Below are 25,140 nucleotides of genomic sequence, written 5' to 3'. Positions count from 1 at the left end.
AAAACGTATCTCCAATTATATGGTAAGAAATAGCAGGCAAACAGATTCATTTTATGGACACTATCTCTATAGTTCACTGTATATGTATCCATCTATTTCCTAAAGAAAAGGTTAACTGGATTATCTTTTTCGCACATTTTAAATTATAGGTTAAAACAACTACATTAGGGGCGCCTGGGTGACTCAGTCAGTTAAGCGTCTGCCTTCAGCTCAGGTCATGATCCCAGGGTCCCGGGATCGAGCCCCACGTTGGGCTCCCTGCTCAGCGGGGAGTCCGCTTCTCCCTCTCCCTCTGCCCCTCTCCCTACCCCTACTCCTGTGTGCCTGCATGCACTCTCTCTCTCAAATAAATAAATAAAATCTTTAAAAACAACAACAACAACAACAACTACATTAGCAGTTAGAGTTCTTGTTTCATTTTCAGTGTATCAAGGTGTAGGTAAAAGAAGACAACCAATCCCAAAGTTTCAAAGATATTAAAGTACTCCTGAAGGTCAATAAATAATGACTCCACAACAGCTTTAGGGCCTGAGTCAGGCACTATGTTCAGTAATGACAAGATACAGATGAAAATCAACCTCTACGCTACTCAGAAGAGAGCCTCTGAAAGATCTCTGGAACATGGATGTATTTTAAATTCTAGATCCCTACATTCTATACATTCTGGCCATCAATGATGTTAATTCAGCCTCTATGGGAGGGACAAAACCTCAAGGCAGAGTAATGCAGCAAACATTTACTGACCGCTTAAAATGTGCTATGGGAGACAGAAGGGTGAATCACACCTTCCACCACAATGGACTGACCTGACAGAATTGTGCTCGGCTTTTCCCTAAGCACCAGCCTTCCCTGAAACAGAGGAAGGGCAATGGAAAGTAAAGTCTCCCTTGGACTTCCTTCCAGTACGTCTCCAGAATAAGTGTCCATTTATTATATATATGATATATATTACACATATGTTATATACATTTTATATATATATATATATATATATATAATAATAGAAAGGTACAAAGATAAGAGCTGGGGGTATGAGTGTGGTAGGGATAATACTATGAGGAAATCTAGATTAAGGGAAGCTATTACCACTAGCACAACAGCGAGTTTTATAACAGATGGCTAAACTCCTCATGTAATAGGAAAGATGCCCCTTAGCCCCAGTGGTAAACTCTGAGATCCTGCTGCAAGGGTCTTTTCTAGGAAATAGTAAATAACTTGGAGGGCAGTGTTCGCAGCAGCACTTCTACAAAATATTCAGTGACAGGTGGATATGGCTGGGTAACATAACAACTTCAATAAAAACCAAGAACATAATGCTGCAAAAGTATTTCCATGGTAAGCTGGAGTAACCTGCTCCAGGTATATAGTGTTCTGGTAATCTGACTCAATACAAGGACATGGCTCAAAGCATAGAGAAGAACCAAAGACTAACATTTCTTATCCATTCCTTTGGGGGGTATCAACTTACCGGAGATGCGGAGCAGGATATTCAAACTTAAGATTGTTAAAATTACCTGCGGTACAACTGTTCTCCGATAAGACTCTAAGCATCAGGATTGGATGCAGAGAAACTAATGTTCACTTAAAGAAGTTCATTCAGACACAAATATTTATTGAGCATCTACTATATGTCAAGCACCCATCTAGAAGTGGTAAGAGTCAGTGGAGAACAATACAGACTTGGTTCCAGCCATTACTCAGTTCATAATCTGTAGACAGTAGATATAGGAATAATAAAAGTAAATTACAAAGAAAAAGTAATTTCAGGTGTGAAGTGCTATGAGGACATCTACACTAAGGAGAAATAAAGAATTTGATTGCATTTTTTAGTTTGACTGCTGACAGCTTTCAGGCCCCACCACACTCTCGTCCCCTTCTGCTCCACATCCAGGCAAGCTGATAAGAAAGCTCAGGTACTCCTGCCTTTGGTGCTGGCAAGAAGTTCAAATCATGTTTGCCCAGCTCCAGGGCAGAAGAACTCACCCCAGCCCCAACCACCATATAACCCCAAACCAGTCTCCTTTCCCTAACTTTCTCAAGCCACTTGTGACCCAGCTTGGGAGTTCATCCTGCTCTCCCCAGAAAGTGCATTACTCAAGTAATAAACCCTTTTATACCCTCTTGGTGTGTATGTGCGGCATCATGGGTTGATGTTCAAAGTTTGGATGGAAGGTCCATCTGGCCTCTGAGGAGTGATCACATCACTAAAACAAGCAAAGTCTCAGGATATACAAACACAGTAAGGATAGAAGCAAGGTCTCTTGGGGCTAGGCTCAGACTGCACACCATTTCTGCTGGATGCTTTTGGTCCCAGCAAGTCACCAAGCCATGTCTCCACCTCTTGATAAAGAGGAACTGCAAACATCTCTGGCCATTTTCACAACCCACCATGACCATCTAGCTGAATCCATTTTGGCACTGCCTAGTTTACCCCTTTCTTTATAATGTGAGTAAAAATCTTTTGATGAAAATCATGACTGGTAATTTTGTCCTGGTAGAGGGCTCCCCTACTCTGCAAGAGATGAGAGCTGGGGGTCCCAGTGGGCCAAGTCTTATTCACCTTCTGGCCCTATTACACAGAGCACAGAAACTATCTATCCTAGGCACTTAAGGAATTATTGCAGAAGTGAACTAAAACCAATTTTAAGTTAAAGAACAATGTAATAGCTAAAGCATAGGAGTAAAAGAAGGAAGTCTGTCATAAAACATTTTGAAAAAAATCTTCCATATATGTTCATACATCATCTCATACATCATTCACATTTCTTAGGCATTTTGAACACAGCTGTATCAAACTTACTTCTCTTGTTAGGTGGGTGACAGAGCCATTCCAGATAATTCTGACATTCTAATAACATAATTAGCCCCCTGATCTGTAGGAGGGTGAGTCATCATGAGCCTCCTGACAGACCTGTGAGATGGGATAAGATGGCTCACCTCTAGAAGTGCAATGCATACACCCACAATTATATAGATGCATGTTAGCTGAAGTGCTGAATTAGGTTTCCTTGTTGGAAGGCAATAGGGGTATTTGACTATGGATACTGCTGCTCTTCCTAGTCCTCAAAATGCCCTTCTACTTTTGTATCCATTGAGCAAAAATACTAGGACTGTGCTAGGTATGAGGGACAATGAAATATGCAGGGATTTTTGCCTTAAAGAAGGAAACTAATAATAGTTGCTATATTGCTCTATGCAAGGCATTTTGCTATTCTCTCTACATAGGCTTTCTATACAGCCCTTACAACAAGCCAACAAGGTGGCTGTTATTATCCCCACTTGAGAGCCGAGGATACAGAAACTATGATAGACTATGAATTTGCTCTAGATCATTCAGCAAATACATGGCAGAATCTTGATTCAGACCCTGGTCAGCCTGAACTTACACCCCAGCTCTTTCCAGCCTATAGCAATGGGCTACTTCCAGTTAAGCAAATGCACCATCGGTTTCTCTTATCCATTACGTTAGACCATTACTACAGTTACAAAAGGGAAACTTCCCTGTCTTCCCTCAAAGAATCTCTCTCTAGATTCCATCTCTAAACCACCATGATTCAGTTGGGATGATGGGTTCATCAGACAAAGTGGCTGTGGTGAGTGAACTGTCTATACCTCAGGGTCAAACCCCAAGTACACATGCAGCGAGGAAGAAAATCAAAACACTTGGACCCTAAGTCAAACTCATCTGTGCTTGAAACACTGCAGTTGTCAGAGTGGTCACAATGTGCAGAGTCAAGAACTTTATGGAAATGAGTAAAGCTGAAATACATATAAATTTACAATAAAAAAGGAGGAACTTATCTCTATTTCTTTTCAGAAAATGCTTATGAAAGTCTTCTCTTTGTACAAGACAAGAGCAGATCAAGCCTGAGATCATATCTGATGGTGAATGAGAAGGGGCTAACCAAGCTTGGCAAAGATGGCGCGTCACTTCATCTAAAGGGAAGAAACATGGATGAAGCCAACCTTACGATATATCTATGGGTCTGCTACTGAATACCAGCTTTGGGCAACTGTGGGAAATAACTACCCTTGTTCCTCCCCTAGGTCTCCCATTCAGTACCCAAGTTTTGCCCATGTTCCCATGTCTCTTTTATCCTCCTGATTACCCCCACCTGTGATTGGGTCACAATTCCCTCACACCTGGACCCACCTCCCAACTGGCTGGCCTGATCCCAGTCTCTTTCTTATTCCAAGGACCCCTTCTACCAGATCAATTATCTTTGTATACAACTTGTAGCATGTCGTCACTCTGCTCAGAAACCTTTCATTGCTCTGTACTTCCTCATGTTTCTAGTCAACACTACTACACCTCAGTCTCCCTGCTCCACTGCTCTCCAAATCCTACTTCCCTTGGTGGGTAGGCTGCTCTTGTCACAGTCGGCCAAGGGTGCCATATGTATCCCACTCTATGTCTGCATGTGGATCATGCATGTTGTCTTCTTTTACATTGCTCCCCCTCTGATCCAAAGCCCAGGCCAAGTCTCTTGTCTTCCATGATGTCCTTTCTGATAAATCTAGCCCTTAACTCTTAAAGGACATATATGTTGTTTCTTACAATTAGGCATGGAATTTTATTATGTACTGCCCTACAGTTAATTACTGTTTCATGTGCTAGTCTGGTGTCCCCCAACTGCTTTAGGGTAACCTTGAGTCTCATTATCATGTTGTATGTGTTGTAAGTATTCACGTGTGCGTGTGTACACATGCGCACATATGTATCTCTAGTTATTTATTGTATTAGCCATGGGCTGTTAAATAAATCTCACAACCAGTATTTGCATATTCTCACAAATGATAATTTATGAAGATTTATTATCAATTTAGATATTCTTAGAGCATTTTATTGCATTTATTGATAAAGTAGGTTTCTAAAAAGTAGGCATTGAGCCTCAAATGAGATATAAGAAAAAATTAAGGATTTTGTCAGGAAACCCCAACAGTTTTCTCCTTTTAAAGAAGCAATAAAATAACCAAGACCAGGGTTGGGAACAGTTGGGAACTTCCCTTTATGGTTGATTCATTCATTCATTCATTCAACTAAAGAGATTCAGAATGCCTATTAGATACCAAGTACTGTGTCGATATCAAGGATATTATTGGTATCAAAACTACCTGTGGATAGGTTCTATTAAGCCTAAAGGAAATGAAATTTCATAGGCAAAAAATATGTGGAAACTGTCAGATATTCCAAAGTCTAGTAGTAGCTGAATTAGGCTGAGGGACAAGCTTGTTGTCCTGATAAAAAATAAATTCATTCCAGCTCCATTTGACTTCTATTTCAACCCCTACCATGGGCACAGCTTGATTGAAGTTGGTCAGAGCTACTTAATTGTCATAGATATATTTATATTTTCTCTATTTCTTTTTTTTTGGTCTGTCGGGGAATTATGATGTGGATGGCTTAGAAGGTAGAGACTGGAAAAGCAGTACACTGAGCCCTTGAATTTTAGTGTGGGATGTAAGATTTCTCTGCTTTTTAATGAATTCTTGGACAACCCAATGGCTTTGCTCCAAAACTGTCCTGCTGGAATGGAAGATTATCTCACATGGGTCATTACACTTCCAAGCTTTAAGCCTCAGAATGAGCATTAAATTAAAATTCCCTGCACCTAGTAGGCAGAACATTGTGACACTTAAAAGATGTGAAAGCGCTAAATGAATTCTGAGCAATAATGTTATCACCACTGCATATTTATTGAGTTCAACAGGGTGCTAAGTACTGTAGGGACAGATAATACAAGCAGCCAATACAAAAAAGCAACAGCAATACTCTTATAAGAACTCCCCCATTCATCTGCTTTAGGAACAGAGAGTGTAACTAGACTTGTTAGAAATAGTCTCCTCTTTTCAAAAGTATCCTCAAGGTTCTCTATGCTTTTGTTTGATTTGAAAGTGGCCGATTTTCTACAGTTACCATCTATGAATGTGGCCAAGTCTCCCAATTTCAAAATTACCATAAGAATGCTGTAGGCATTACACTGAAGAACTTCATCCCCTTGCAACTGGAAATTACAAATGGAGTTTTCTGAGAAATCTTAAATAATTCTGCTGTAAAATATGATACACATACCATTGTGTTTTTTACTCAACTGGGGAATATGCATTTTCAAAATTAATAATACTGTTCTTTTTAACTAGCCTTCAATTTTCTGGGAAAAAATGCATACATTTGAATGCCAAAAACATTTAAATAGTTTAGTCTAAAATTAAAGAGCACAACTATTCAACCTTGGGCATGAAACAAATTTCCCATTTTTAACAAATCTAGACCTAAACGGAGGAAGAGTTAATGTACAATATATCCAGTATGTATGTGCAAGATCCAGTATGCATGTGGATGAGCACAAAGAATAACTCTGCATATACAAAAACTAACTGAATTTCAGAATCCTGACTTTCTTATTTAAATGCCAGCCTATCAGGGTTATAAGAAAAAAATTAAGCACTTTAGAGAAAATGGGTTATAAACTGTCATTGTTGAGTTTAGGGTTCTGACAACTTTGAAAGTAACTATAATGTAATCTCCCAAGTTGGTAGCTAAAATAATGGAACATCTGGATGCCATTGAAATGTATGACAATCAAGGAGAGAACAGAAAAGCAGAGGGAACAATGCTCTTCCTTTGCCTATCATTCTTCGTGGTTTTGAACTCTTGCTTCAAACCTCCGTCATGGTAGTCAAGGGCAACTCCCTTTGAGAAGGGAGTTCCGTCCTGATCCTAGGTTCTATTAAGTCCATCTCCAGGCCTACCTCCCGCTGCCGGCGGTTGCTCTTTTCCCTGACTTGCGTTATTATCCGCTGTTGGAGCTTACAACCGAACACCTGCATGAGGTAGGCAGCCTGCGATGTCATATGCACCCTGGGCAGAGTGCTGCTGATGGCGATCTTGCACACTATGTCTGGCCTTTTGGAAATGGAGGCATCTCCAGATAATATCATTTATTAAGCAACCAGAGTCTACCACGTTCTGTCCTTCTGGGGACAAGTGACCCTATCGTGGACAACATAATGAAGTTGAACTACGTAGAGACAAATGAGCAAGATACATTTGCCTTTCCAACTGGCAGCCTCATATATGGTACCTTCCCGTACAGTTTCTGGGCTGGCCTTGCCATTTGTCAGATGTCTAACATTACATATTATGTCATGGGAAACAGCCAGACATGGGCCTTACATTATAACTAAAGTTCCCCCTGGATAAGAACTCACTGTAACTGAGTTGGGATTCCTCTTCTCCATCCTCTGTCTAACCACAACAAAGAGGAGGGGCAAGAACATTTTTTCAATCCAGTCCAGCCAGGAATTACTGTGAGTCTAATAAGTATAACCTCAGTGTCAGGAGGAAGACAAAAACGGTCATTAAGGACCTCGTACTCTCTGGTCTCACAACAGATGCATATTCATTGATTGTATATTTATTTACATTTTTACCCTCAACATGGGATATTTCAGGGAAGCAGATTGTTTTTCCTGCCCTCTCTTACCAACCACCACATTTCAAGGTTGTCGGAAAATGGAGTCTCTCTGAGGACAGAGCTGACTGGTTCTTGGCACGCACGTTAGTCTTTCCAGAGTCCCTTTTACCGAATGGCTCCAGGTTAGATCTGCTGTGCTATGGGTAAAGGCTGCCCCGCTTGCCCCTAGGTCTGTGTGCACATCTGATGGGAGTCTGCTTTTCAACATGGGAAGGCATATGTGCCCTCTCAAAGACATGTCAAGCCTGAGCTAGTTTGCTTTGGATTCTTTCCCTCTTTTTACACCGCACTTTGTCACCAGTGGAGAATGCAAGACAGCTATGCCAAATGTGAATGTTGCCCACATGCCCACATTTGGCAAATGTTTGCCCAGATCTTTAATTTTGGATCTAAATAGTCCGTCATCCAATAGACGATTTCCAAGGTACTATTTAATGCTGACATTTCAGGATTCTGTGGGATTTACTTGCACTTTTGTGAAAAGATGCTCACAATGTATCATCTTGCTTTCTGTGAGAAAGTGTTGGAAGGTCGACTATTAATCTGCAGTGCAAGAGAAGAAAGTAGTTCATATGTGTGGGTAAAACGTTCTGATGTCTATGATTCCATCTCAGGCTTTCATGATCAGGCTTCTGATGTAATTTTCCGAATGGCATGAGTTAATATGTAGTAGTTCTTTTTCAAGTGTTTCAGAGATATTTATGTGAAGATTTTCCTACATTGTATAATTTTTCCTTTAGTAAGTGAATGCTCTAAGGTAGAAGATCACAACTCCAGCCAAAGGAAGGATTTCTGTTCATATTTGTGTGTAGTCTGGTCAAGCTCATGAAATAATCTGCTAAATGACATTAGATCATGTACAGGGTTTTTTGTTTCTTTTTTCAGTTGATCTACAGGCAGAAGGAGGTAAGTGATTGCCTGCCTGAAAGTGGGCACCAAACCAACTTAGAGAAGTATGAACAGGGTAGCTAGGGGGCTAGGCTGTAGCCATGCAGTCTTCCAGAAAAAGCGATGGACAGTCCATTACTTGAGGTCATTAAAAACCAACCACAGACTGCTGTTTAATGCGATCTCACACAAGCAAAAAGGAAATTAATAATAACACATGGAATATAGAAAAATGCCCACAACAAATTGAAAAATGAAAAAAGGAGGTTACAAAACTATATGTATAGTGTTATTTCAATCTTTCTGACAGATTTTATATAGGATTGTATGATCTCAAATATACATAAATGCAAAAAATGTTCTGAAAGTTCATACTCCAAAATGTAAAAAGGGACCATCATGGCATGGGGTAAATTATGAGTGTGAAATTCTTCTTCTGTTTTGCATATCTTTATGTCTCTCTCTCTCTCTCTCTCTCCCTTCCTCTCCCCCTCCCTCCCTCCCTGTCTCTCTCTTTGTTTTACAGTGGATATGTATTATACATTACATGCTTCTGGTACATCATAGTTACATGTTTCTAATTATTCTATAATTAGAAAGAACTATATTTAAAAATTCTACTATTTTAGTAGGCTTTATTTAATTTCTAAAATAAGAGTTTTAGAATAGACCCAAATTTTCTTCTTTTCACTGAGGTGCATATATACATGCTTTAAACCATTAGACATTGAGTTCATTCTTCCTTACATACTGATGTCCTTGTGATATGACAGGAACTCTTAAATGAGTTGCTCCTGGAAGCATCATTTTTGAAGATGGGTAAATGGTTTAGTGCATGTATCAAGGCACACATCATGCGTCTATCACGGCCTTTCACAGAAAGATTTGTAATTCTTCATTCCAACGTGGGGCAAGCATGTCTTGGCTACTGCCGATAGAGACAGAACAACATCTCCTGTTGTAAAAATGCTAAATAAAACCCCCTCATATTCTCTAGCTGAAACCAACTGAACGCATCTCTAGTTCCTGCATTCCACAAGAGTATCTGCTGCAAAGGCTATAATGTTACCTTAAATTTAACTGCAGACTTTCTGACTTTGCTTTCACCTAATGAGAAGAGATCTGAGGCCTTCGAACGTAATGATGGAAAATATAAAGGTGAGGCTTCGTCAAACTTACTCTCAAAGTGGCAAAGAGGCTGTCCCCACACCGAGAAGAGAAAAATTCCGTCATTTATTTGGTAAGCCAAGGGATAGCAACAGTCGTTTTCACAGCATTCAAATTAAAAATAAGACAAGAACAAATGAGGTCCCTCTCTATATGGAGAAAGTTAGAAGAACACAGGGCTTGATTGGTCAGAAGCCCCTTGTTCTGCAGGTACTAATTGTCTACTTAGGCTGTCTTTATAAAGCTTCTTAAGAGGGCTATTAATGAGCAGTCATACATTTTTAAAAATATTGAACTTTTAAAATTTTATTTGAAGGAAGTGTCCTAGAAGTAGGGGTTATCTCAATTACATAACAGCAAAGTATACATTAGCACAGAGCTTAGCCCCACGTCCAATTTTAAGATTTATCAGCATCTTTAAAAGTGTATAGTGGCATGCCAGGAATTGTAACAGGTCACCTTATGAAAAATCTATGATCTTCCTTCTGAATTATATATTTACGACTTACTGAGGATGATAGATTTCAGGTAGATAAATGTGATTTAGGAACTGCTTTTAGGCTCTGAGCACACTGGGGATGGCCAGCAGGGCTTCTGTAGGGACGGGAATGCAGTGGGGTGAAGCCCCTCCCCTTCCTGCATGTTGGCTGCCATGGCGGGAGGCCTGCCAACCTCTCGCCTGGGCGCAGACTTCCTGTGAATTTCTGGGCAGGACAGATCACGGTAACCTGGCAGGCATGGATTATCTGGTTTGTGGGTTACCTGTAGCCTTCAACTGAAAGTTCAACCCATTCACAGAGTGGCTATGATGTCCCAGGTATTATGCTAGATGCTGGGAGTACAAAGAGCAATACTCCTCAGCTGTGGCCCTCCAGCCTACCACGGACCTTCACCAAAGGGAGGGCCAGGCAGGGAAAAGATGCAGACTCTCTGGAGAGCTCATCCTGTAGCTTGCTAACAGAGTTGAGGATGGCCTGAAGGAGGGGCAGAGCTTCAAATGTCTAAGGGCAATGAATTTTGAATTATGGTATCTGTCAACTGTGTCTTTTCTTGATGTCTCATGACCAGTTTACTATTTCCTACACTTGAGGTGTTGACATATGAATAAAACAGGAAAAAAAAAATCCCAATTTGTGTTTAAATATTAAACACGCTTACTCTATTAGCAACTAAGCCCAATTTAAAGCCTTAAAATGGTTATAATTCTGGGGAAAGCTTGGGAGTTAGTGATAACACTAGGGGGGCCTAGAGGTAACTAACTGGAGAAATTAGCTATCTGTCCCATGCTAGTCTCAAGGATGATCACTTTATTGAGTCCTTGGATCCTTGGGAATGCTACAGCTCTGCCATATGAGCTTGGATGCCTCAGTTTCCTCTCAGATCCTGACTCAGAAAGCCAGGGAGACTGCAGATCCTCCAGGAGAGGCTCAATGACCTTCTTCATGGCTGGGCCAGACCCATGGTTGACTCCTCATTCAGCCTATGTTAGGAGAATGAGCTGTTCCAACTTACTTGGTCGCAACCCATTTAAATGGATATTGGCAAACAGAAGACAAGAAATCTCTGAGGCTTTGGGCTCTTCAGAAAAGAAAGGAAGGAATTAATACTCTCTTAAGTGCATACCATGTACCAGGAGCTACGTTAGGTACATTTATAGATGCCATCTCATTGAAGAACCATAGTATATTCAACAACTATGAGAAAAATTCAAAATACAATACATAGTACAATGCACTATGTGTTCTGAATTCTTCCATAAGAAGACCACTTCAGGAATCCCAAGGAAAAATCTTAAGCTTCTCATCATAATAGCTAACATACATTAAACACCTAACAAGTGGAATATATATGCAACATGCACAGATGAGGCTAGATAGAGAAAGATGGCGCAGCTGGTGAGTAGCGAGGTCTGTCTCCAAATCCTGTGCTTTAACTGTCTCTATCTACATCTGCAGTACAAAGGACATTGTTTTATGAGACATGTTTTATTTCTAAGTCAGACTGAGGAACTGTAAAAATACGTACAGTGCTACATCCCCAAAGATGGAATAATCAAATTTACAACAGGTTTTCTCAATTTCAAAGGGACTGATGGTATTTGTCCTCACATACCAACCCATTTTTCTTGGTTCTGACATTCAGGACTGCCCCCATTGACCTTCCTCACAGTGACCTGCATCCTGCTGACAACACCTCTCAGCATTTCCCTAAAACGGTCTTGCCCCAAAATAGATGATGTTGGTAGCCCCCGATCTGCCACCCAAGCAAGTTGCTCGGAAGGTCTTGCAACAACAGCTCACTCGAACTGTGTGCAGCCAGCAGGAAGCAAGCCAGAGTATTTTTTCCTTTTTATTAATAGAGGCACTTGAGTTGGAATCTCATGTTCTGAACCTGCTGTCATTATATTTTTATTTTCCCACAGACAGACTTAACGTGCTCAACTGGGTCATACGCATCGGGCGTTAGGCACGAGCTTGGATGATTTCTGAAGGACCCAAATGAAATCAGACTGGACAGATCATTCTGTGGCTCAGAGAGCGGGCTGCACAAAATAAACTAGGAAAGCAACACAAGGGAAAATGAGAGAAAAGGAAGCCCAGGGCAGAGGGTCAATTTATCATCACTGCACTAGGGGGAGAAGTCAGCCTGGGCTTCTGGCATGTGGGATTCGCAGTGGGGAGTCCTCATGATTGTGCAGAGCCATGAAAGGAATCTGGACCTCTTCTCTGAGAAGGGATAAGCCACCGATGGGACACCAGACCCACGGGGTGAGAGGTTCTCGCCCACCCCGCCCCTCTCCCCCAGGACCCAATCAGCGCTCGCCCAGGAAGGAAGCAGCCACATAGCACCCTGTTCAGAAAGTATTCACAAGTGAAAAACAAAAGCAGAGCCTCAGCTCGCTGCAGCCTGTGTGCCCAGCTCAACAAGCTGTGACCCCCCTGGGGCAGCTTATCTGCCCGCCAGCACCACCAGCCAGCAGCCAGCAAAAGCCGGCTCATTTCCATTTCCAGGCGGGGCCACTGGATGGAAGGACCTTTCCAGGTCCAAGGGAACAGGTTTCATTTACTGTTGCTCTACTAATTAGTGTTCAGCTTTAAGGAGAAAGAAAACAAACGCCATCTTTCACAAACCGATAAATTAGAGGCGGCTATTTATAGAATCAAGGACTCATTCCAGACAACTCTCCCAGCGTCTAGGAGTGACTGCAGATTATTCACAGGGAGGCTAACCAGGGACACAGACAAGCGAAGCTAAGAAGTACAAGACTGCCAGGGACAGACAAAGCAGGCATGACGCCCTCGAGACTCTATGTCATCCAAGGGGCCAAAGCAATGCTTCCCTTCCTTGTCAGATGGAGACAGGGTGGGAGGGGTGCCCTCAGCTGAGAGCCTAACCAAGTCCTCACATGCCGGCATTCCCAACCTCAACAGGGTCTCTTCAGACACAGCCCTGGGCTCATTTCTTGTATTTCGAGGGGTTCCAAAGGGCACATTGTGAAAAAAATGTAGGGCAGAGAGACGATGAGAAACAAACTGCATTTTACAATATATGTAAATTTCTCTACTGTGAGAGGATTACAAATTATGGGGCAGTAAGAAACAAAATATTCCCTCCTATCAGATCTTCTAAAACAGGAGCTCACTGGCTCATTACTGTATTAAAAAAATGCAGGTGTCAACGTTAGTGTAGGGAGGTTTGACACATAAACCTGATTTGGGTTTTTTTGTTTTGTTTTGTTTTGGAAAAAAATAAGGCTTTCTGAGGAAACCAGGCCCACCTACTTCCACATTTGCCACTGGCAGAGCCTCTGCAGAAGGGGCGGGTGAGACCTGCCATATTTCCCCTCTACCCCCCACCCATATCCATGGTGCTCCTCTGAGTCACCAGCCTGCAGTTCTCTTGTAATTTCTGTTTGGAGCAAACTATCTCTGAGAATGAATATTTGCTTGGAAAAATGTGTATGTGTCTGATTCAATATTTACTGTTTGGTCAGTTGGGAAAATAAAGTGGTATATATATGTGAGATATATATATATGTGTGTGTGTGTGTGTATATATATATATATATGCAATTCATACTGCTGGGAAGATCTCACAAGAGCTCGTTCTTCAGAGCTCACACCAACCTGGACTGCTCTGCAGGAACTGGAATGGCAACCCTTGCTCCTACCTCAGACACACATGTTCCCACACACAAGTACCCACGCACGCCCACCACCCACCACTACCACCACCATCACCACCACCTTCACCACCACCCCAGGACCACTGCCACCATCATGACTACTACCATCACAATTACTACCACCACCATCATGATCATCACCACCACCACCACCACCACCACCACCACCATCATGATCACCACCATCACCATCATGATCACCACCATCACCACCATCATGATCACCATCACCATCACCACCACCTTCACCACCAACCCAGGACCACTACCACCACCATGACCACTACCATCACAATTACTACCACCACCATCATGATCATCACCACCACCACCACCACCACCATCATGATCACCACCACCATCACCATCATGATCACCACCATCACCACCATCATGATCACCATCACCATCACCACCACCTTCACCACCACCCCAGGACCACTACCACCACCATGACCACTACCATCACAATTACTACCACCACCATCATGATCATCACCACCACCACCATCATGATCACCACCATCACCACCATCATGATCATCACCACCAATCCTCCTTATTTAATTGGAGTTGTAGTGCCAAAGGCCACCTCTGGCTGGCCTGCTTAAGCCCTCTTGGGGCATTATTTCAAACCTGAGAATGACACTGATTTAGAAAAATCTAAAGGGAGGGGTTAGTTCCTGAGTCAAGCGACAGGATTTCTGGGAAAGATGGGCTGGAAACCCTCACTAAAGAGAGTGGAGGAAGCAGGCCCTCAGAAAAGTAGGCACTTGAGGGGAAAGAAGCAGTTAGAAACCAGTGTACACTGTGAGGGAGCCTTCTGTGAATTATTTTAACTTGGGGATACTTCTCATTTATAGTTACGGAGTGTGGAACACAGAAATAACCAGATTTAGGTGGAGGTTTTTTTCCTGCTATACTGTATTTGTAGTTGCCCCATCCTTCAGTAAATAAAGTTGGATCTGTCTCTATAGCCTTGTGAGGGGGCGGTATGAGGAGAAAGGGGCAGGGGTGGGCCCGTGAATGAAGTCTGCCTCCTGCAGTAGTGAGCTTGGGCGGCCATGACAAATGACAACAGAAATTTATTTTCTCACAATTCTGGAAGCTAGAAATCTGAGGTCAAGGTGTTGACAGGGTTGGTTTCTTGAGGCCTCTCTCCCTAGCTTGTAGATGGCTGTCTTCTCCTGGGTCTTCACATGATTTTTCCCTCTGAATGGGTCTGCATCCAAATTCCCTTTTCTGATAAGGACACCAGTCATACTGGATTAGGGCTCACCCTCATGGCCTCATTTCAACTAATTACCTCTTTAAAGACTCCAAATATAGTCACCTTCTGAGATCCTGGGGTTTAGGACTTCAACATATGGCTTTCAACATAGGCGATTCAGCCTGTAACACCTGGTCTCTTCTTCCACTGGTGTCCAAGCTGGTGCACGCAGTGTGGCCACAGCATCCTCTCAGGTGGACTTGGTCCTGGAGCTTGGGGTGGTAGCCAGCAGGGCGAACCCCTGTCCAGAGATGGGAAGGCAGTGAAGGGCAGAGGAGTGGGTATGGAGGAGCAGCTGAGAGATTGGTAAATGGATAACCAACGAGTCTAAGAGAAAACCTCCTCTTTTCATATCCATCTATGCTGATGCTTAAGGGTGGGCTGACCTGACACCTGGGTAAATCTGCTGTGAACCAAGAGTGGGAAAAGATGATTCCATTGGCCACATGTCAATGTGCTGATGGATGTGTCGGGCCATACTGTTCTGTGAAGAGAAGAAGACCTATCCTGGACACTACTATGAAGTGATTGTGTGACCTTGGCTCTCTCTTATCTTTCCTAAGTCTCAGTTTCTGCATCTGTAAAATGCGGGAGAAGTGTCTGGATGATATGAATGAAAAACAGCCCCTTGATAACAAGACAGCAGCCAACTACAGTAGCTCATGAATAAACAGCAGGTTAGACTCTAATGACCTCACTGTGAAAGGCGAAGAAAAAAATGTTCAGTGGGCAAAACATACTCACTCTAGTAACAGAAGCTTGGTGTCTTGCCCAATGCCAGGCCCAGAATCAGCACGTAATAAAGCTTTTAAGACAGGAAGAAAAAACAGTGAATTCACATGAACTCTGTCAAAGTAGGTACAACACAGGAAGAAACAGAAGTGAGGACCGACTCTCCATCCGAGGCCAGTGTCTGTGTTATGTGCACGGATGGACTATCTTTTTCCAAGGCCTCTTGGTACTTTCTGCAAAGTTTCTTGAAGGTGGCAGAAAGAAGAATCTAATGAGAGAAACTTCCATTTCTCTTGTAGTTAAATCATCAAACTATGGACTGCTTAATGGGTTGAAATAGGCCTGCAATTCTTCACCACCAGAAATTACCATCATTTCAAGAGCAGAGGCTCACCAAAGGAAGAAACCACTAAGGATGTGCACTCACCGAAGAAATCAATTTGCATCCTAAGGCAAGAGGAAATGTTACAAAAACTTACCAAAGAACAGTACTTGTTTTTCCTTAGAAAATAAGACTATAAAAGGGATGAGAATTTCAAACAGGAAGAAAAAAAGAGTCATTTGAGAGGTACCTTACAGAGGACAATGGATGATATGCTAAAGGGACAGATAGTACATAATTTACATTCTTATAGCTCTAGTGTATATCCCTCTGTAATGTGTTTTGTTATTTATACCACCGCACTCTAAAATCTCGCCACGTTCTCTGGACTACTTCAAGTTATACACACACAACAAAATTTCCCATCCCTTGTCTTTATGCTGGTTACTGGGCCTTGTCATCTTTTCTGATTTGCAAATAAAATCACGCTCTCTGCTCTCTTTGGAAGACTTTTATCAGAACCATCCAGCCCTGAACAGAGAAGCATTTCAAGATCAAAAGGGAGGCAAATAATACTCTTTCAGCATGCAAGATAAAGATTCACACATAATTAAGCCAGAACTATAGGATTATTTAAGTGGCTATATCTTCTAAGAATAATTGAACTGCTCTAAGCTATTCAAAATACTGGGGCCAGGACTGAAAAAGAAAGGGAATTGACAAGGTGTTTGTTGAGGACAAGGGGAGAAGGGTGGGGATGGGGAAGAGGGAGGGAGAGACAATGGTTTAGCAGTGTCTATGTGTGCCGGGCCCTCTGCGTGTTTCATCGATGAGGTAGGGATCACTGACCCCTGCTTTACAGATAAGGAAATGGGGGATCAAAGTTAACTTGGCAAGGCAGATGGAAAGAGGCAGCGTATTTCATTATTTCTGTCGCAAGTCCATGAACTTCATGGTGTCCTAAACTGCCATCCATCACCTCATCTAGGGTAGAATAAGGAAGACAGAGAAGGAAGACAGAGAACTGACAACAGCCGCCCCCGTTCACAGAACACTCGCTGGCTGACCGTCGGCGTCCTGAGCACTTTTCATCTGTCATCCCATAACTCTTCACACCAAGTCTGTGTTAGGGATTGTTATCCCCACCTTGCAGATGCGGGAACGGGGTCAACGATCCCTGCATTTATTGCCTGCAATGATTCCTTTTTCGCAGCTGTCTTCTCTGATAGTGAGGGGGGCTAAAGTCATAACTGTTAAGCTAAAACATTAATTCACTATTTAGTTTATGCATTTGTTATCACTCCCTGCATCTGTTTGCCCGAATTAGCCTTCTACTTCTGCTACAATCATAAAAGGCTATCGAGGAATGTATATGACTTAGAGTAAGTGAGCTAAAAATCCCATATTTTTGGATTTTACAGTAGGGACAGAAGACCACTCCAATGTTTACACATAACGGACTTCAAATTAGGCAAGAGTGAACACTTAGAATTCACCAAAAAAAGAGTAAGCTGTACTTGTGAATCTTTCTACAGTTCTTCGCTGCTCTTCTTTCTTTAGCAAATCCCTTGGATTCTGATAGTGACCACTGTCCTCTTATCATCAGAGATGGAAAGTGAGCGCTTACAGACTCAAAAACCCTTACAGGCCGTACGTGGTCAAGCTAAATATCTTAATTCAATGTACAGGCAGAGTACCAGTGGTATACAATTAAAGCACCTTCTATCATGGGGATAGCAAACCAGAAACAAATCATCAATGCCCTTCTGGTTACCCATTCAGAAGTGCACCTACCAGGTCAGCCTCTAAATGGGTCCTTTCAAGAAGAGTCAATTTTGTTTTATTGGGAAGGAGAGATATGAAATAGAGCTAGAAGGTTAATATGAGTTTAAGAGGAGCGCAGGGTTATCTTGGCAATTAAAGGCTCTCCAGGAGGTTAATTACCCACACCCAGCATTTAAAACTCACACAATACAATGTACCAGCAGTTACAAAAATCTGTGTACAGCAGAGAACTCTATTCCGCACTCTGAATGATATTATTTTGCTCAGTTTTTGGAGGACTGAGTTAAAGCAATATCCTTTCCATGATCCATCCAGAAAAAAAGAAATGAATGTCACAGCCAAGTTATGTAGGAAAAAATAGCGTGACGAGGGACTGTACAATTCAGAAGATGAGAGCAAGAGTTAGTGTGCATGGGAGAGACAGAGAGAGCAAGGGAGATGGAGAGACTGGGGGAGAGAGAGGGAGACTGAGATTAGCTGGTGTTTGAAAACCTCAGCCGCAGAGGTGACTAAAAGAAGGAGCACAAATGATGGGGATCCTGGGAGACGTGCAGAGCGATGGTGGGTGCTTGGGGCCAGTTGGATTGGTTCGGCTGACCCATGGTGTTTCAGAGCTCCATTCTGAGAATTTAGAAAAGCCAGTGTGCCGCCTGTTAGCCAGAATCATCATGGGGTTTGTATCAGACCCTTCCCTTAGACCCACTGCCTTTAGCGTGGTTGAAATAAATTTCTAGGCCCAACATGGAACCACAGCTGTCCAAGGTGCCACCTCAGCAAACTGAAACTTAGATAACTTTTGTGCCTCCGGAAACGCTCTGCTTGACCAGAACCAAAGGATATCCAGTCAGTCAGTCCCCAAATGCCAAGCCAACTCTGGGCTCTATCCTTATTTCTTTGTTCTTTCTCACCCCAAACAAGGTTGGCTATGGGCTATGTGGCCCCAGCCAGTCAGATACTTTTCAGTTTTTCTCTTCTTTGTTCTTTACTCTTCAACCTGTGAAAGCTTCCTGCCTCCCACCCCATTTTGCAGCTACTGAGTGGAGGCAGTCTGCTTTGTGAAGTGCCGAAGTTTGTTTCTAGAACCTTAACTGTCTTCTCTAGTTATTTTGTTAACAGCCTTCATCCAAACCCATCATCATGTCTCACATGGATCCTTCTAGAAAGCCCCCAGAGTCTCCCCACTACCTGTGCCCTGCCCCAGCCCATTTCTGCTCAGCTGAGTAGCTTACACTGGCAAGCATATCACGTCACCCTGGCTTACTGGCTTTCTACTGCACTCAGGAAAAAATGCATCATCGTTACTACAGCCCTGTTTGCCTTGTGCAACTTCATTTCCTATCAGCTTTACCCACCTCCACCTTTACACCCTTAATCACACGGGCCTGGATGATCACACTGGCCTTGAATAGAATCTTGGCTTCATGTCATCAAACGTCACCTACTCAAAGGGGCCCTCCTGACCAGTCTGTTGGATGTTGACTACCATCCCCACTTTTAGGCACTATCCTGGAAACGTCTTTGAGAGCGGCCTCGGAGAGCTTGTATCTGAACTTACAGCCTTTATTCATTTATTATGTGCCCCCTGCCCCTCCCTGTTTACTCTGTATCCCCAGCACGCAGGGCAGACCCTGGGACCCAGGCCAAGTCCAGCGGCTGCTGTCAGAGCCTCCTTTCTGCACGTCAGCTGCCTTGGAGCTACTCTCTGTCCTGGAGTGTGGAGATGAAGTTGAATGTTTGGGAGGTTTAGGTATCATGACACTATATGATAATAATTAAAACCGCAACAGGTACAGCGACACTTTACTGAGCACCTACTTAGTGACAGATCCCAGACCAGATGTTAGACACAGAGTTGTCCCAACAACTCTCAGAGGTGGCTAGCGGCTATTTGGCACCACTTTCCTAGGCAGATTAATACCAGGTACTGAGAAATGATGAGCCAGATGCATTGGTGTTACCCTAAAGGATGGAAATATTTGGTATTTATGTAAATCTGTAAAGGATGCAAAACAGTTAAGGATGCTTCTGGGAAGTAAATTCAAATGCCTGGAAAACATTCTTCCCTAAAGTCACACTCTGCACCAACCCCCCCTCAAAGACACCACCCTTTCCAGGGACAAGGCAGTAAGTGATCTCGGGCAGATTCCCCAGCTAATGAGATGTCCTCTTTTTCCCCACGGGCAGGTAATGGGTTCAACTATCTGAGAACACCACCTCCCCAGGAGTCCTGGCCTCTGTTGCAAAGAAAAGGAGCACATAAATATAATATAAGGTGTTATTGTTCTGGCAAATGTCCTCTAATTCTGGACCAGATACAAACTGCAGCCCAGTAGTATGATTTCGAAAAAAGAATTATAATAATTATTTTTTAGCAGCCTGGAGTCTTTCATCTTTATGAGATGATAGCAATGTTTTAAAAGGATTATCACAGTGCTACATGATAATAATAATACTCCTTTATTATGTATAATGCTTTAAGAGATTTAAAAGTACTTTGATATAAAATATAAGGGTTGATCCTAATAGCAATCCTTTGAGGTATATGGAGTGGTAATTATTTGCCACATTTCACAGTAGGGGAAACTGAGGTCCAGGGCAATTAAACAGCTTTTAGCCATGCAAGCTAATCATGGCAGGGAAGCTCCAGGGTCCTTAGGCACCACTCCCTAGTCCAGTGCTTGTTAAATAAATCACTGCTGGAGAACTGATTTAAAGGAAAACAACAGGAGAGATTTGAAGTGTGTGTGTGTGTGCATGTGTGTGCGCGTGCATGTGCGTGTGTGTGTGTAGGACCTGCGGATTCCAGTAAGTGATTCTTACGGACTAACAGACCATTTTAGAAGCGCGGATGTGTGATAAAACCTTAACAAAGCCCTAACTTCCAAGCATTGTCATCTGTTCTGTATCAGACTGTCACACTGAAATCCCAGTGCCATACATACCATCCAGACTTCAAGCTTCCCAATAAAGATACTCGATATGTATAGAAAGAATGTTCCACGAAGCTCTTTCCTATCTATTTTCTCATCTCTTGCCTTATGGTGTTTTTTTTCCCCCTCCATAAATAACACTCTTACAGTTTATATTGTTGCTGTTTCTGTCTTAATGAATTATAGGTGTACATTTTACGGTTTCAGACACAGTCATCTCAGGCAGTGAATCAGCTAGCAGGCTTCTCTTCCTCAACCCTCTCCCCAGAAAGGAAATGAGAAGCAAAGCAACTTGCGTCTCCACAAACGATGTACTTCACTCTGATCACAGCGCTTTTGCTTTCTCTCTTCGCATCCTGGGGCCCGGGAGGCTCCCAGGGCTCTGTTCCTGAACCTTCTTTTCTGATGATTGACAAAGGGGCCTGAAGTCAAGGCAGAGATGTTGATGCATCTGCTTGTTTTCAGAGGAAGGCAAAGGCTGCTCGTCCACCCCTGCTCGGCACACAGGAGCGTGTCCAGAGGGATGAACCACAAATCTCCACCGTCGGAACCAATCAGCCCAAGAGAAATAGCTTCATTTTGGAATCCACAGTTCAAATATGCTGAAGTTCTAGTTTACACTGAAGGTTAAAGAAGTTTAGTGAAAGTCGGTGTTCATGAATGTGCATTCCCTCTCTGCACTTACCTCCAGAAAATGTTCTGCCTGCTGTTCTCGATCCAATTTCCGTGACGTTGTTGTAATCAGACCTGCGTAGAAATGAGAATATTTGACTTTTAAGTATCCAGGGCAAGTAGCTTACTGAGCATGGGAAGCAAATCCAGTTAAAGGAAAAGCAAAAATGAGAGGGAAGAGTAACTCTCCCATCTCCAGTGACCATCAAGATGGTCTCTGAATTATTATTAAAACAAAATAAAATTTACGAAGAAAACCTGAAAAATTTGTTCTGGTTCTGTTTACCTCAGTTAGGTACTGTAATCACTCCGGGGATGTAAAAACTCACTGAAGGACCATTGTTCTCCTGATAATGAGGAATTTCAATGATTCATTTGCATATGACGGAAATTCTACAGCAAGAACCTCATTAAAGATTTCAGAGTTCTTGAACACTAATGGGTTGTTGATGTTGATCAGAATCAGGCTATGAAACAGCACTTTCTTATTTAACTTTTTAATGCTGATATAATTTTTTGTTACCCTTGACAAAGAAGGTTACTTCGGTAATAGCTACTTGTACACATAATTATTTCAAATTTAATAACTTCTATACCGAAGACCTCACACTGTAATTTTATCATTTTGTTTTATGTGTTGAAATCTTTACACAAAATCAGTCCCACATGGGAAATATCCCTGTATCTTTCCTTCGAATGGTGTTTCCCATAAATGAATCGCCCCTTTGAGTACAAAGACAAAGAAAAGACAATGAGAAGACACAACCTTCAAGGCTGCCCAGCTTATTGCACCAATTTGTCTTTTGCAGGTTTTATTATTATTATTGTCAAATGGCAATTAGGAGGTCAAATTTATATTCCATTTCTTGGTGCTACACTGTCCCTGAAGACAAAAGACTACAGATGGGGCTGATTTGCCACCTGTGCTGATGGACAGAAAAGAGCAGGGAATATCACATGTCAAGCTCACTCCCCACACTAGTGAGTTATGGGAAGTATGGAAAAGGCATTTTACCAAGATCTGCTGAGGAACTCATGACCTTCAGCTTTTGTTTTACACGTACGTGGTGGGTGGGAGCATGCGGACTTAAGAGAAAGCCAAGAAGAGGCCCCAGGAGGTGAAATGGCTTTCAAAATAAAATCCCACTGGGGGTAGCATGGCTCTTTACAAAGTGGCCCCAGTCCCCTTCACTCTCATCTGTCCACACTCCCCATGGGAGGGAAAGTTGTGTTCCCACTGTGCAAATGATCTGCCTTTCCATGAATTCTTTCTGGAACATGCCCCACCCCCACTGCTTCACCTCTAGATGGTTCAAACTTAGCTCAGATGTTAGAGAGGTGACCTGTCTTCCAGGGTTAGGTGCCCATCTGTTACGTCCCAACACAACCAGTGTACTCTTCCGTCACGGTTCTTTGCTCTGTGCTATAATCCATTGTTCACGTGTGTGTATTTCCCCACTAGACAAGTTGACAGAGTTCCTTCATGGGAAGGGTCTGCCTTTTCATCCTGAAGCCCTGCCGCCCTCCTAGCCACTGGCCTACAACAAAGAATGGGAACTTCATTAATGCTCAGTTGACAAAAGTTGCTGTAGAGGAGATTATTTATATTCTAGTCTTCAGTTTCGCTGCAGACTTAGAATGTGTTTGTTCAGGAAGGTACTGTTTTGTGTGCCAAGAGAGTATCTGTAGGTGGATCGGGGGTGCATGCTTCTTGTATTCATTTGAAACCACTTACTGGGTGCCTCTGTGCGAATGGGGCAGTGCTAGGTACTCTGGGATACAGAGATGAGCTACTGTCTGAGATTTCGGAGAGAAGACTGGTATCAAGAATTTCAAGTGGGAGAATCAGTAACTTCTCTTCCCTAGCTGCCCATAAGAGTCCCCCCAGGGAAACTCAAAAACTCAAATTCTGTGCCCCACTCCATCCCTCATTTACTGTGTCCAAGTCTCTTGGGTTGATGTCTGAACGGGTTCTCTAATTCTAAAAGAAGGCTCTGTGCCATTTCACTCTCCTTTGTTGAGTCTCAGCATGACTTTTTATTGACATTAATTTTTCTGCCCAGCCACATCCAGGAATGAAATGCATCGAGCTGCTTTAGCATCTGGCTCAGTGTGTACAGGGGGTCGGGGATGAATGAGGGGGAGACAGAGATGGTGTGAGTGCCCCAGTGGCTGAGGTAATAAAGGAGGAATAAAGGGGAGCACAGCTCTCTGGTTTGGACTAACTAAGGGTCAGTGTGGTCACACCAAGGGGTGTCTCACACACAAATCTGACGCCTTCACTTCCAGGCCATTCTATCCAACAGGGTCACATATCATGATGGCACTTTCCAAGTGAGAAGTAACTGTCTTCTCAGAAAGGGAAGGGAGGCTTTTGTGAACCTCCCCACCTCCTCAGGGGGCATGCTCTGTGAGAGGTCACAATGAGAATGAGAAACACTTGTTAGAGGGAAGCTATACATGGATGAAAGGGCCGTCAGCCTTCACTCTGTTGGGTGCCTGTTGCTCTTCCAGGCACAAAAGACCAGAACCCCTTTGCCCTCTGTCCCTCCGAGGACACTTGTGTCCCACCTCACTGGGTCAGGCAGCCGTGGCCCCCTGTGCACAGGGAAGAGGTCAGCCTTCCTCTCCTGATTCATCTTAGGGTGATTTCTTTTCTTTCTTTTCTTTTTTTTTTTTTAAGGAAAGCCACTTATTTGCACAATGCTTATGTGGGACTGAGAGAGCAGTGTGGCTCTCCTGTCATCGGCATCCTGTGACCAGGATGTGTTTTTCACATATTTATCAGCCAATGGAGAAAGAGACAGCCTTCCTGAAAAGTCTGAAACACACAACCGTGAACCTGGAGCCATGAGAAATCCAAGCAGTCTCTCTTCCTGGAAGAAAGGCAGGAAAACCTCTGTAGGTTTTAGTTCTCTGTGTTTCCGTTATCTTTATTTTCACAGACAGACGGTAAAAGGCAGGTAAAAAAAAAAATCTAAGTCAAAAGTGAAAATTGGTGGGAAATCAGATGAGGTGGGGTGGAGGACAGGAAATGCTGTTCGTGGGGACAAGGTTTCTTCCAGGGTGATGAAAATGCTCTAAAATTACAGATTGAGGTGATGGTTGCACAGTTCCATACACATCCTGAAAACCACTGAATTGTATACTTCAAATGGGTGGATGTCTTTGCATGTAAATTACATGTCAGTAAAGCTGTTTAAAAATCAGGAGGAGATCATAAACTCTGCCTTTTAGATTTTAACAAGCCCCTCATGTTTGGAGAAGACAGACATTTAAAAATAAATGAATGAACAGACAGATAAGTTAGTTTAGGAATCAGGCATGAAGAGGGGTTGGGATGAATGGGGTAATCAGGTTTGTCCACGGGGAGTCAGGGACATAAAAATAATGAACAGGATGTTTTGGGGTTAAAGCCACAACTGGTAGTTATTTGTACTAGGAAATAATCCTTGTTATCAAGACGGGACCAGCTACACTAAGAAGGGGCAAGAGCTCTCTTCTCCTAAAGAGACATACTTGGATGAGCTCTGGTACTCAGCAGCTCTGTTTTTCAGTCAGAAAGGAATGCAGTGAGCCATCCTCATGGTCCAGAGGAAATCATCAAAATAGCCAATGCTGCATCTTCATTTTTAACAATTCTGTGGTAGCTGAATGTAGCTGGGCCCTAAAAGAGGGCAGAGAAGAAAACAGAGCACCCTCTCTCTCTC

The 25,140-nt window shown here is 42.8% G+C and overlaps 1 protein-coding gene across 5 annotated transcripts in view; it reads right to left on the bottom strand.

Moving 5' to 3' along the window:
* The window catches only part of FAT3 (FAT atypical cadherin 3), a 660,051-nt gene that overhangs the window by 161,660 nt on the left and 473,251 nt on the right, over positions 1 to 25,140 (bottom strand). For all 5 annotated transcript variants that reach the window (XM_078058674.1, XM_078058677.1, XM_078058676.1 and 2 more), the window contains exon 4: positions 21,444 to 21,505. In XM_078058674.1, the coding sequence (XP_077914800.1) occupies positions 21,444 to 21,505 (62 nt within the window). The remainder of the gene's footprint in view (positions 1 to 21,443; positions 21,506 to 25,140) is intronic.

The sequence above is a fragment of the Halichoerus grypus genome, chromosome 11 (assembly GCF_964656455.1).
Source record: "Halichoerus grypus chromosome 11, mHalGry1.hap1.1, whole genome shotgun sequence".
Taxonomy (NCBI): domain Eukaryota; kingdom Metazoa; phylum Chordata; class Mammalia; order Carnivora; family Phocidae; genus Halichoerus; species Halichoerus grypus.
The sequence above is the reverse complement of the archived record's forward strand: the minus strand, read 5'-3'. Positions and strand labels throughout refer to the sequence as shown.